General features: G+C 36.1%; 1 protein-coding gene across 1 annotated transcript in view; it reads right to left on the bottom strand.

Annotated features, from left to right (window-relative positions):
- ARID2 (AT-rich interaction domain 2) overlaps positions 1–15,205 on the bottom strand; it is a 91,767-nt gene that overhangs the window by 3,453 nt on the left and 73,109 nt on the right. Inside the window, exons 16-19 of the mRNA XM_021547420.3 lie at positions 9,128–9,276; positions 3,537–3,675; positions 3,352–3,437; positions 1–47 (exon numbers count right to left, since the gene is read on the bottom strand). The exon at positions 1–47 is cut by the window's left edge and continues 77 nt beyond it. Coding sequence (XP_021403095.2) covers positions 1–47; positions 3,352–3,437; positions 3,537–3,675; positions 9,128–9,276 — 421 coding nt within the window. The remainder of the gene's footprint in view (positions 48–3,351; positions 3,438–3,536; positions 3,676–9,127; positions 9,277–15,205) is intronic.

The following is a 15,205-nucleotide window of genomic DNA, read 5'->3' as shown; positions in this document are numbered from 1 at the left end:
CCTTCTGTGCTCTGGGAGTAGAAGCAGTAGCCCCTGCAGCTGGCTGCCTACATTAGTAAAAAAAGAATTAATAAAAATAAGCTTTGTGCTGCTTTCTAGACAATTAACAACTTGGAAAGCTTATCTTACAATTTTTAACCTATCTGAACAGAGACACAAAGATCCATTAACCCTTGGTGCTGATACATGATTGGTTCCACAGAGATAAGCCTCACTGTAAACCCTTAAGAAGAGTCATGCACTTTATGTGAAAAAACACTTCTCTTGAAGAAGTATTGCTCATCACCTCTGACATTTGTGATGGAAAAGTAATATACTGTACTAATAACACAGCTGTTTCCTGAAGTGTACCAGTTTAAAGGGATGTTTTATCAGCCAGAAACTGTGATATCAGCTATGCAAATGCCATCTGAGATTTGGCCAGGGAAGGTCCTTAAAGAATAACTACTCAAAACCTGACACAGCTCATTGGGACCATTACACACTAAGAAAATATAAAATATCTATTAACTGTGATTAGTGAGGAGCAATATAAAATAAGTTATGTTATAAGACATAAAACATGTAACCGTTGAATCAGATCAAACATTTGTAAAACCAATTACCTGTTACTGCAGCTTTTAAACTGACATTAATAAATTAGGCAGGGTATAACAAATATAGCAGAAGGAATTTCTCCATTTTCAGTATTAACACTGAAGTCAAAGTGGTATTTCATGTAAAAACTTGGAAATTACTCATGCCATCAGAGTTCAGAATGTATAAATATGCAACTTCACCTAATTATTTACTCATAATGTCATCCTAAAAAACAATTTGAACTATTAGGGGTGAAAAACATCAGCACACTTCAATATTTTGAACAATATTATTATGAAGTATTTTCATACCTTAGTAGAACTTGGTTAAGAAGTATAAGTAGTACTTGTAAATGTGGCATAAATTAAATGTAAATGTTGTATTTTTTTAATGAACGCCTGTAGGAATTTAATTTAGGTATCTTATATTGAAAGTGAACATTCTAAGAATAAAACTTGAATTCTCTGACTAGAGAGACCTTCTTGGTAATCTGAGATTCTAACAGCAAGGAAGCCCAGCTAAAAACTGGGTTACTGTAGTAACAGACAGAGCCCTTCCTAACACCTTAGCTCATAATCATTCTATCATCTCCCCAAATAGAAATAATATATGGAATATAAAAATATATAAAATGAAATATGTAATACATGAAATAAGTTAAAGGTTTTATGATGTTAAAGGAGAATGGCAGGAACTGAATTAAGAAACTGGTGGGCAATGACATGTTTATAGAAGACTGAGTACCACAATAAAATAATTATTGTCTGTCTTCATTTTGAATTTCTGGAACATTTTGCTTCCCCTATGTTGAGAAGCACAAGGATTCATCAATGGAGGCTGTCCTGAATGTTTCTTCAACATTTATCATACAATATTTTAGAAATACTAAAATATTTTTAGTATTCTAGAAATACTGAAAAAGGGACAACTGCAATAAATTAGGAACATATTAAAAATTATCTTCTCTTTTTAAGTTTGAAGAAAAATCTACAGAGTCACTCAGACATCAAGTGAACTGACTTGTGTCTGTGGGCAAGTATCTCTCTCTTGAAACATCTAGATTTCTTGAATTTTTAAAATTGTATTATCAACTTAACTTCAAACCCTACCATTTATGTTATGATTTAAAGTAATCTCCTGCCTCACTCCCACAGAGCTTTAAGAATATTCACCTATGCTTCAGTGGCAACAAGGAAAAAAAAATCACCGTGAATCCAAAAGGATTCCAATGCATAAAGCTACAGTCAACACACAGTTAAACTGGTAGTGCTACCTGAACTTTCAGAATGTAATACTCAGCTACCTCTGAAAATCAGAAGAGTTAAAATAATAGAACTTGAAATACAGAATTAAGGTATAAAACCATTCTGTAATGTTATCAGTAATGTTATGTTATATACTTTATGTTGCCTAACTGGTTCTAGAAAAGCCATTACAGATTTTTTCAAGAGGGTATGGTGTTAGGATAGACAGAAAGGATGATCAGGGAATGGGCCCTCATCTGTTACACTGTGCTCTGTTTTGTTTCCAGCACTGGCAACACCATCTGAAGTCTCTGAGCTAAGTGTATATTTTACTAAATAGTGAGGGATTAAGTGAAGAGAGTTCACCTAATAAATGCCTACAAGTTGATGGCTTAAAACATGCTTTGTCTCAGTATCAGGTTTTTTTCAGCTGTTCCAGAGCTCCATACAAGAGTTTAATGATATGGAGTATCAGTTGTGAGCTGATATATCTGACACACTTCTAGGACTCAGAAAAAAAGTAAATTAAGCCAAGACCTTGTAAGACAGCTTTCAACCATGAACCTGTAAGACAGCTTGAGTTCTTTCTGTGGTTTTCCAAGATCTGAGTGTTGCTCAGTTTAATGAAACAAGGCCCCATAAAGCAATTCTGTGTTAAGATGTTTTTTTATATTAAAAAATAAAAGAATTCTCAAACTAAATTTCTCAGTTTTCGTAACTTGACTTGCTCTGCTTCCTCCAGCAGCTTGGTAGCAGTTTTACAAGCCACAAAACAGAACTGCAAAAATCTGCCTGGGACTATGTAATTACATCTAAAGTGGTTCCAATCAGTTACTAACAAAGACCAGGTCTTAACACACTTAAACAAGTAACTGAACCTTGAACAATTCCACTATTAACACAGCCAGCCCCAAAACCTCACACCAATGGGGTTGCACTCTGCAATATTAATTCCAGATGGTTAAAATCATTCTGGGAAAGGGAAGAGCCAAATATGATTTCAGATAGCAACACAAAATCAGAAGACTCTGAGGAGTCTTTATCATTTATCTTGCTTGCATGTTTAAAGGAAAGTTTATTACAACAGTTGCTGGATCAAATCAGCCCAAATTTAGACCACAAAACTGGAAAGAATACAGCAAGTTGCAGGACAATCCATCTCACCTGTGTGACACATGAACCATACACAATAAATAACTTTCCACTTTTATGACAAGCACTTCCCTGTTACAAAGAAAGTTATAAAATGCTGCCCAGTTAGGCAAAAAAATAGGAGAACATGTTGAGAACAATGTTCATCATAGAGTTTTGACCCACATACTTTAAAGAATTACCTGGGGCTTTTTAAGGAACTGCAACTACATCAGAATCTAGTCCCGTTTTTGTCTTACTGGAATGGACCTCAAATTTGATTACAGATTCTTACATATGCAGAGTTTCACCTGATAAGGCAAGTTATAAACAAACACTTTCAATAATTTCTAATTCTCTTATTTTTTCTATTGTTAATGAAGCTCAAATCTCTTACTTATTGGAAGGCTTCTGATTTCCTGCTTGTCCATGTTCATCTTGCTTTAATCCTGCAAGCAAAGCATCTCTGGAACAGTGCTTATCCTATTTGAGGAAAAGAGAAAGACGGCAATAATGGTGTGTGGAAATTTACCATGAAATTCCTACTGTTTTCTGAAGACATATGGGAAAGACAATCTGTACCTGTAAATGGGTAATGAAGGAAAATCTCTGCCGCTGGAAAGGTTCACATCCCTCCCATAAGCACTGCCCTGGGTAGACATCTTTTCCTCCATGTTCGGTTGCTGCATGATAGAAAACCTGTGATGGTGTCTGAAACCACCTACAGAAAGAGGAGAGGGGAATTTAATTTTATTTTTCCCCCCAGTGAATGGTTAAGTACAAATATAACAAACATCAACTCATAGTGGTTAACCTTTTTTTTTTTTCTGAATTGAGACATGCATTGATAAATAGAAAGTTGCAAAATTTTGAGGGGAAAAATATGTACACATATTACCAGTGAGCTACCAATAAATGTCAGTATGATTTTTCCAAATCTGAATGAAATATCATGGCTCTATTTTCTACTTATACTTCACCAAAGAAATAATGCATGTTAATTCCAACAGACCCATTCTCTGTAACACAAGCAAAATATAGCAACAAACTATGAAAGCTAAACAAGATGATGTTTACGTATTATTATATTTATATATAAAATATATATTTATACAAGAGAATTTCTTATACTCCTCCCATTCTCCTCCTCCACTGGCAGTCAGATTCAGACCTTATTTAAATCTGATCAACTTGGTGGCTCTCCTCTGGACTTGCTCCAGCAGGTCCATGTCCTGCCTGTGCTGGGGACCCCAGAGCTGGATGCAGCACTGCAGGTGGGGTCTCACTGGAGCAGAGTAGATGGGCAGAATCACCTCCCTTGACTGGCTCTCTGTGCTGCAAGCACACATGGCTGGGTCCCGAGTCCTTCTCAGCAGGGCTGCCCTCGGTCTGTTCATCCCCAGCCTGTGCTGACACCAGGGACTGCCCCAGTCCAGGTGCAGCACCTTGCACTTGGTCTTGTCAAACCTCATGAGATTCCCATGGGCTCACTGCTCAGGCCTGTCCAGGTCCCTCTGGATGGCATCCTGTGCTTCAGGTGTGTCAGCTGCACCACTCAGCTCAGTGTCATCTGCAAATGTGCTGAGGGAGAGCTCGATCCCTTCATCCCTGTCATTAATGAAAATATTAAGTAACACTGGTCCCAGTAGAAAACCATGAGGGACACCATGTGTCACAGAAATCCATCAAGACTCTTAGCCTCTGATTATCACCCTCTGGATGTGACTGTCCAACTAATTCCTAATTCATCTACCAGTCCACTTATCAAATCCATCTCTCTCCAATTTAGGAAGAAGGATGTTGTGGGGTACCATATCAAAGGCTTTACAGAAGGCCAGATAAATTATATCTGTAGCTCTCCCCTTACCCTCTGATGCAGTTACTCCATCACAGAAAGCCACTAGGTTGGTCAGACAGGATTTTGCCTTGGTGAAGCCATGCTGGCTTTGTTTATTGTTATCTGTTCACCAGCAAGGGTACACCTCCTCTGACACTCCTTTTCTGATTAATGTACTTGTACAAGTCCTTCCTGTTATTTTCTGCCAGGTTCAGTTCCAGTTTTTCCAGCTCTGTTCCACTTCTCTGTCCCCAAAAATCTCCCTTAACAGCTAGAAGTTTGCCTTAAAGTTCAAGAGCCTGACTTGACTCCTTATGTGACCTGAATTTCTCAAGACTGCAAGCTCCACCAATGCATGACTGCTGCAACATAAGCTACCTCCAATCTCATGTAGACAAATGATCTGCTACTGTAACATATATAAGCTGGTAAAGGAGATTTGCTGCATTTCAAAATACATGGCGTGAAAATAGTGAATGACTCAAAACATTGGTGTTTTTTTAGCCTATATATATATACACCTTACGTATCACAGATGTTACAAATTAGGCCCCTTACTCCAACAGAGAAAAAAATGGCCTAAAGATTTAGCTGCTCAAAATTCACTTCAATACAACTAACCCAGTTCATCAATACCCACTTAATGTTTGGACCTAAGAGGTCTAGAAACCTAGCTGCTGCCATTTGGGAAGTCATTGCCACCAGCTGCCCTCACACACTCTCAGCTTATGAACAGCAAATCAGTGAGTGCTTTGATCCTTCCACATCCCACTAATTTCAGTAGTGTCCATTATGCAAATATACTTGCAACTGATGCCTAGGCCCAAGCACACAGATACTGATACCTGAACACTATAAAAACAAAGTTTTAGTTATAAACTGAATACTACTGCAGTAACCACCTGTAATACAGCAATTACCTTCTGCACTGGCAATAAATACTACTCTCTTTAAAAGCATTCATCTTTCACATGCCAGTTACCTATTATTGAAGGGAAGCTGTGAAGAAGAAATGCCTGGCTCATGCTGTTGGTCCAGATAACCCATAGTAGGAAATGAAAATAAAATGTTTTACATCTACACTGGCTCACCAGTGGGTGTTTCAGAGGACAGAAAGATCTTCCCACAATAAAGGGGAAGCAGCTTATGCCTGGTACCAACCATTTTATGAATAATTTCTGGCATAGATGAAACAAATTTCATGGCCTAAGGGAAATCCAAAATGCAGTGCAAAACACTTCATTCAACATGGCAAAGCTTCAGAAAAATAAAGCTAGTTCAGCTATGTTGACTCATTCACTGTGTAATATATTCAGTGTTACACACTTCAATCACTGACCTAAAAAGATTTAAACTTAGTACCATTTTGCAGAGAAAAACTGTTTTTCCTTAAAGAAACACCTAACTATTGTAATAAAAAAAGCTTACATACTGACAATATGGTCAGTTCAGTCTAGACTCTTGTTACACACTTAATTCAACTGCTGAACAGAACATTAGTAGCTGACTTGACAGGCATTGGAGATCCAATAGCATTTTCAATTTACTTTTTAAATACAAAGCAATTCAAGAGTAGACATCTGCCTGCCTGTGAAACAAAACAGCAGATTTTAAATTAAGCTGCATACAATTAGCAGTACCTGCAGACAGCTGAAGTTCAAAGGAAAACACCTACTTTCTGTTACCTCCTTAATGCAAAGTAATGGTCTGACTGACACCTTCTAGAATTTTACTTCCACTTCAGATATTAAATGTGAACAGACCTGCCAGAGGCCAATCATTTCAACTATTTGCATAATTCAGCCTCATCTCATTGTAGTCTTTAGACGCTACTAAATCTGTGGCATTTCAAATCTTGGTCTGATGTTTCCTAATTTGGTTCTAAAAAACCCAAACCAAACCACCAGTACACACCACTGGAACATTGATAACTGGAGCAGTCAAATTAGTCAGTAGGAAATAACATTGGTCCCAGTGTTATTTAAAGTACAATTTTATTTATTCATATTTATCCTGCTTCACAATAAAATGTTTAAGGACTTCTGCATGGCATCTTTGAAGGAAAACATAATGCTAGTGTTTTTTGAGAATTAAACTAAAGAACATGCAGAGAAACAGGTGAAACTTATTTTTTCAAATGTGCCTCCTGTCATATCTTTCCAGTTAGCTACAAATATCACAAAAACCCCTCAGTATTCTATCATTCTACTGTGATGAAACTGCTTGCTTAATCCTAGGGGAAAAAATTGCTAAGCAATCGAGAACGAAACCAAGAAGTGAATGTGATATTCACACAGACTAAAGACCCACTCAAAAGAATTTTCTTGTTTCTCACTTAAACTACTCAATAAAAGCAGCTAAGATTGAGAACTAAAAAAAAAAAAAAAAAAAAAAAGAAAGAACAGGTGGCAATTCCAGATTTTCCTTTATGTCTAACAGAACCAGGAAGCCTACAGGAGATTTGATATACCTGTTTTTAATCAGGCTGTTCAAGAAATATGAATAAACAATACATATTTGAGGAAAATGCTAACTTAATATTTTGGTTCTCTCCTCACCACAGAGCAGGTCAAGTGTAATGTTCACCTGGTTTTTGGCTGGGACTGAAACAACTATTTTAAAGGTGACAGCATAAAAACAAGAGTTGTGTGTCATATTAACTAAATCTATTAATGCAAAAATCTCTGAAAGCTTTTGGAAAGAATGCAATTTAACCATGAACAAAAAGCAGTACAGGAAGTAACAGCCAGATAAACTAAAGGAACAGAAACAATACAGTAGGCATGGAGCAAAATATTAATGGCCTTATAGCCCTGAACTTTGGTCTCAGGTAAACCTTCTGGAGTTATATTTTAAGACAGACTACAAAAAGACTGATAATGTAACGTAATTTAATACTACTGCTCCTCCTCCTGCCCCACCACAGCTTATCCTATGTAACCTTAGACATGGAATGAAGTTGATGACTTATACTTTAAAACAGTAGTTCAGCAAACTCTTTGACATGTTATACACTGGCAAGGCTTCTGCTGTGGCACTGTCCCAGCCTTTCATTTCAACCTCAAAGCAACCCACCAATACTTAGGCATGAGTTAATGCACCTACCGTGCAGCCAGCAGACTATGGCTCTATGGTTCTATTTATTAGTAGTAAGGGAGGAAACTACAGAGTAAGTAAAGTCTTACATAGATTTCTTACACCGACCAAGTGTCACCTAACAAAGAAAATCACTTTTAAACTGAAAGTAATGCAGTGATTTAAAAAGCACCAGATCTCTTGCACTGACTGAATGCTCTTAGAATTATATTTGCAAGGAATGAAAGAAACAGAAATTATACCTTCAGGAGTTTCATACTAACTCTCATTCAGTATGCCTATAATTCTGATCAAATGTCTTATTTTCACTATCTGTTTCAAACAGTTAAACTTCTCCATATTTTCATTTTTTTTATTTCCCACCAGCTTTCTGTCAAATCTTTAGGCTCCCTTTGTCATCCTACAGTGGTGAGGCTGTCGCTCCTTTTCGTACCATCCTATATGTTATGCAATTTTTCTCACTCACAATTTGTCTCCAGTTTTCAAAGTGGCTATTTGACACCTACCTTTTTTTCACCAACTCTCTGCCTCCGCCCACAAACTAAATATATTCACAAACCTAAGTTATTTTAAAAATCGGTGTCAAGATACACATACTTTCCATAAAAGTAGTATAAAGTTTTTATAAGCCTACATCTAAATGTCAGGTAGTTCACTCCTCTCTAAGTACAACAGAAGCAAATTTAAAAAAAAAAATCTAAATAATGGCTGTCTAGTCTTAAGACCCAGTTTCTTACTACTTCCTTTCAAGACAACGGCATCCTCTGGAACACAAATGGTGTAATTACCAAAATTAGTCATAAGCTAAATAAGACTGTGACCAGGACATTGAAGTGTAACACCCTGCTCTTGCAAAACTGGGAACACAAGAAAATGTCAAGACATGATTTGTAACTACAGTACAGGAACTGTTTTTATATTTGCAACACAGAGAACATGCTTCAGAGCTCAGAATTCTTTTAAACTGAACTACACAATTATTTTTTGTTACTAAAGAATCAATATACTTCAAGAAAGTCACATAATACTCATTTTATGCTCTAAAGTATAACTGAGAGCAGTTAAGTGTCTTGCCTTCCCCCATCTCATTCAATTTCCTCAACACTTTTCACTTTTTCTTTTCCCCACTGACAAAGCATAAGGTAACTTAGGAAACAGAATGGATGGAACTTGTAGAATCACCTTCTATATACAATCATCTGTTACATATCAGTAAAAGGTAAATAAAGGAGCCATTTACTTTTTACAAGACTGCCACAGACACATGAAGTTCTGTCCAGGTTTTTTCATTTGCTCTGCATGTTGACTTGCTGCAGTGTATGAAGGTGGCTGCAAATTCATCTGCTGGCCCTGTACTTGAACTGTTGGTATCGATGTTGAGGGTGTGCTCTGTAGAAAAAGTAAAAACAATTTTAAACAGGGCTTATTTCTACACTTGACATACAGTTTACTGCTTGTTGAAAAAGACTTTCTGTTTTATACCTTAATTTAACACAGGTGTTCAATTTTTAATACTCTGAACTCTGAATAAGTATTAGTAAGACACCGTAATATGAGGGACAAACAACTTTTACACTGTAGTACTTATTCAGAACTTCCTAATATTCAAATAATAAACTTCATGCCCAAATTCAAATACAGAATTATCACTACAAAGAAATTTCTCAAGGGCATTAGTGGAGCAAAGGTTAACATTATTGTTCAACCACTTCATTGATATTTAAGAAAAGAAAAAAACTCATGCAAACTCAAGGTACTGCAGTATCATCAGCATAGGGAATAGCAAACTACATGCTCAGAATGCCTGACAATGCTGAACAACTTGTATACAATGAAAACAGAAATATTTCAGAATTATGTTCCCCTTGCTCCCCCGCAATATAACAAAACACTAAGCACTCAACTAAAATTATCTTTGAAATTACCTAAAAATATATAAACCCAAACTAATTTTGTTCCTTCTTCTGACTAATGGATACTGAATGCTGAACTTTCCATTTCAAAACAGTGTCTGTGCCAGAATATTGTTTCTCTTCTTTTTTTTTTCCTGGGAGGCTCTGGTCAGCAAGAAGTTTGTAAGAATGATGACAGTATAAAAATAAAGCTTTTGAATATTATTCAGTGATGAAGACTTAACATCCTTTTCTTCCCCACTGTTTGAAAACAAATTCACACTCTAAAGAGATCAAATAAAATTGCTTCTAAGTCTGTGTAAGAATATTGTAAGCAAACACTTTCCTATGGTGCACACATTTAGATCTTTAAAGCTCTGTTACTGAGAAACTTTGGACTTTCGCTACAAAGAAACCAACTGCTAACTTCAATTTCTAACATTTCATTTTTATATTAAGGTACATTTTCTTCCTGCTGATCTCTGTTGGCACTCTGGACAGCAGTCACACAAGGCAGTGAGTTAATAAGTATCACAGATTATACGACATGTTAGTATACCACTGTACTAACATGACCCAAGGGACAGCAAAAAAAGTCTGATCAAAATCAAAACACATCCCACATCCAAGCAATAAAACATGATAAAAATAAGAAAAAACTCTGCAAAACTGAGTACAGCACAACTGCTTATGATGCCTGTGATCCACTGACATATATGAAAAGTTGTAAGAAAGGACTTGAGTCCATTAGTCATAACTTCAAACTATTTTGAACTCGGCAATGATTTTCACCTAAAGACTTTTAAGCTATTTCACAGAATGGGTTAATTAATCCTTCACAAGGTATCTTCCAACAAAAGATAAACATAAGTGGAGTTTTTTAGTATCAACATCCCCTTAAAAAGACATTTTTAAAATGAAGCTGCAAGTAAAATAATGGAGTGTCAGCAGTATAACTTGTTTTGCAACTTTCACTTGGCATCCCAGTATCAACATATTCTGATGGTCTTTTAAGTGACTTTTTGTCCCTGTAGAACTTCTGTCTCATTTAATGTGCTGAAGAGAAAATGAGCTTACTGAATGAATTCAGTATTTTGCTTAATTCTCATCATTCAATGTGGTTCATGTATTATTTACTCCATTCAAAGCCAACCCTGCAATTAATCTGGAATTATGAATTTTCTCAAGGGTTTCTCTGGCAAGCTCTCCTAGTGTCATTCAAAGGTTTTAATATCATCTCATTGAAAAATTGTTTATTTTAAATAAGTTGATGTGAGATATGCAACACAAAATGTTGCATGCTGAAAATGAAAGAGCTCAGGAAGAGAAACAAATTTCATGACAAAAAGTTATCATTTAGTGTCTCCTCCCATTTTTTTCCTGTGAGGAAAAAAAGCTAATAAATTGAAAACAATCTTCTCTTCTTACTGCTTTACTGTGGAGTAGTTTCACTCAAACTTGGTGGACACAACTTCCATGTATTTTTTAAGACAAATCCATGCTTGCCTATCAGCTTTTTTTATTATATTTTTAAATCAACAAGTAAAGTAAAGTTACATTTGCCCCTAGCATTTTTTATTTTATTTTAGAAATGAAAGCTTTACAGTGAAATATCACAAAACTTTCCTCTCTTATTTCAAGATATCAGAAAGATTCATAAAGATCAATGCTAATTTTTGGTTTTCTTTTCCCTCTATTGTCATTTATTAGTTTAATAATGAATGACACATGGGATATCACTAATATTAGGTATAGACTTTGTTTTCCAGAAATTCAACTCCTTTTTCTCACAGAAATAATACCTAGAAATACTTGCTAGGCACTACCTACTTTACTCATATGCAATTATTATGTTAATACACTTATTTCTTTAAACAATGGCAGATGTTAACTTTTCCCTAATTAAGTCTAACAAAAGTAACATCATAAAGTCTTTCCCTGGGGCATCAAGATTCCAGAAAATTTCCTCCTCCAGTAAAAACATTTAATGACTCCAGGTTTCCCAAGAAAACAAATGCCCAGTATTCTGCTACACTTGAAAGTGCTGCACAACACCCTCTTATAATCAAATCAGACCTCTCCATGACACAATTTGCAACTACCACCACTTAGCCCTTTTCTCACAGAATCTTGGGACTGAAAGGTACCTCTAGAGCACCATCATTATCTCAGTAGGGTTTACACTCAAGCCTGAAGTACACAAATACAAACCCTTAATACCTGTACAGTCTACTTATGGAGCAGATACTAGAGCCTACTTTTAATAAGCAGATAGAGATTTTGTATCTAGCCTGGGTTGACTTTAGACTGAGGTATTGGAGAGGGGGAAGAAATTCAACCTAGTCATGATAACCAAGAGTACAACTAAGAACCTTCTACTAACTTGAATGGACTGTTTACTAAGATGTTAATTTTATGCACAAGAGCTCCTACATTTGGGCATAGAAGCTCCCTGTGTGGTAGGAGTAACAAACCCTATGAGCTGAGGGCAGATGTGGCCTCCACTTATATTTGACAGCACCAACGATGCTATTCCCTTTATGTATGAACAGATAACTATTTTATCATGACACCTGCACATTCTATTTAAAAGGCCTGTTGTGCCACCAGCAAGAGAACACTGTGCATCCCAGTGTGCTGGGGATTCTATTGATATGTACAGCCATATACAGTTTAAAAGCAATAAGCTGCATTTTTTTCCCACCACTAATACGTGCACAGCCACTGTAAATAAATGTAATTTAAAAAGAAACAGTTAATTATTAGTAGAATAACAGGATTTACAGCTTGATATGACAAAATTTTGTTTGGTTTTATTCACAATAATGAACACATCCATAAAAATGCATAAGCTGAAAACAAATGGAGCAGAATTTGAGTGTGAGAAAGGGATCAAGTGGATAAGTAGGCACCAAAATAAATGTTGTTTTCTTGTTAGATTATTGAGAAGTTTATGCGTCCTTGCAACAGTGTGCTTCACAAGCGAAGGGCAATAAAAGCACACAGATTCTGTGTTTCACTACTTCCAGCTGAGAAACTCATTTGCTCTGTGGCTAAGAATGAATTACACCTCCTGGAGCTATACACCTGCTTTCTGGTGCATGGTAATTCTCAGCTTTCCAATCAACAGAGAGCAGGAGCAAATATCCAAGACTACACAAATTTTGCCACCTAAATTTCAACACAAGTGTGTTTCAAGTGGGCAGCCTTAAGAGAAATGGGTGTGCACTGTTTGTGAGGGAATGACAGTGATGAGCAAGAAAGTAATTATTTTAAAAGCCAGATGAGGCAATTTAAATCAGATATGCTCAATTCTAAGAACTTGGCATGATATCAGAGTATTCATTTAAAATACACACCAACTGGGACAAACCAACATGGTTATGTTCAACAGATGTTTTGGAAGCATCTGAAGAGGAATAAGAAAATGTGGCAAAGAAAAGCTTACAGATATATAGGTAATTGCTCATTTCTTTTTCAACCACCAGTCTAACACAATGCCTTAGGATAGCAACAAACTATGAAAGAGAGCACCAAAATAAAAGGAAGCCAAAAAAAGTACAGTACCCATTCTGTCTCCTCTCAAGAGTACATTGCATGAGCTGACAAATTAAAGACAGAGATATAAGAATAAAATTGCAACACTCTGTGTATCATGTGTACCTATTCCGACATAATAGATCCCCCTGTTTATCATAGTGCAAAATATGGAAAGACATTTTCAAATATTCAGTATACATACAGTTATTTCTCAACAAGATTTGCTGAGGTATACAATTAATAGGGAATAATCTCAGATTATATACACAAGAAACCTGTATTTGTCTAATTGTATTTTAATGGCACTTACATGGGCTATCCCAAGTGTAAGCCAGTATATGATTTCAGTAGGCCAATTAAATTAACATTTTTCCCCAAGCACACATCCCATTTCAAACTGCCTTTCATATAAGGAAACAAATTTCTCTTAACTTCTACATTCCCTTAAAGATTATTTAATGCTTTATTGTTTTCCTTGGTTTTCAGATTGTTGTTCCACTCCTGCCTTATTTGGTCATCCTTCCTTATTTTCAAGCATCTTCCCTTCCTCCTCTCTGCAGCTCGTGACAGCTAAACCTACTGTAGCTGCATAACCAATACTCTCTTTCCTTTTCTGTCCCCTGAACCTCATTTTTCAGTCTTCCTGTTTGGTTTTACTTTTATTACAATTTTTTTTTCTTCTCTCCCTTTCACACTTCTCTGAAATACAAGTTGTTTGCTAACAAGCAAACAGGAAGCCACACATTAAAAGCTTCAGCAGCTATGTAATTTTGCCATTGCTAATATCCCTTTAGTCTCTGTCCCTCACCTTTTTTCTCCACTGGACTGTATTTCACAATGTTTGCAGTAAAAAACATGCTCTCCCTTTTTCTTCTGCAAGACAGCCAATACATACTTAAGTACTTCAGAGAGGATAAAACAATGGAGATGCTCAAGTGAAAAAAAGTGCTCCTCAGCTGCTGCCTTTCAAAAAAGTTAGGGACAAGGAAGCAGCTTATCAATGAGGAAGACTCAAAAAACGTGAGGGAGAAAATAGAAGACTAACACAAGGCCTAATCTGAAATGAAGTCATCACTAAAATTCACACCAAGTTGATGAGACTTCAGCTACATTTCTGGATATTCAAAAATACTCCTAAAAACAGACTTAGTATTGGAAATACTTAACATCTCCTTTTCCAGAAAAGTAATGGCTATTGCAGTTGCTCAGCAGCTTTAGAGAAAGAAAAAGAGCTGGCCAGGATGATTTTGGTAGTTTATAATCCAATGTATTGATTTTAAAGAAGTGGTAAATATCTCTGCAAATGCTAAGCTAAACAATGATGGTCACTATATCTGAACAGAGTACACTAAAATGGGTTCAACTGTACATCTGTACTTGGAATATTATGAATAGACATGATTCATAAATATACAGACATATGGCTACAGCCAATAATGAATAAACTTCTCACCAAGTTCAAAACTACTTAACTGATTTCTCCTGTATTTCTGTAATTTTGCAGAAAGGAAGGGCATCCTACAGACAGCAGAATGAGCAAGCTTTCAGGTAGGGAGACATTAAAAACCAAGTTTTTCTTATCTGCAAATTTCTACCAAATGGCAAACCCAGCAGGCAGCACTTCTATTTGCAGAAGTAGTGAAAAATGTACTAGCTATTAATTATAGTGATACTAGGAATAGTGTAAAGAAGAAACTATCAGCACATCTTTTTCCCCTCTCCTCCCCCTCTAGTATTATGATATACATTATCAGAATCAAATGAAATAGTTAAATGCATTACTTCCTCCTCAAAATTCTTAAAATCTAAACATATAGTGGCTGCTTGAGATACAACTGCAAATTCTTTTCAGGTACATATTGAGGGAATAAATAAACCTATTCCAT

The sequence above is a fragment of the Lonchura striata genome, chromosome 5, assembly GCF_046129695.1.
Source record: "Lonchura striata isolate bLonStr1 chromosome 5, bLonStr1.mat, whole genome shotgun sequence".
Taxonomy (NCBI): Eukaryota; Metazoa; Chordata; class Aves; order Passeriformes; family Estrildidae; genus Lonchura; species Lonchura striata.
The sequence above is the reverse complement of the archived record's forward strand: the minus strand, read 5'-3'. Positions and strand labels throughout refer to the sequence as shown.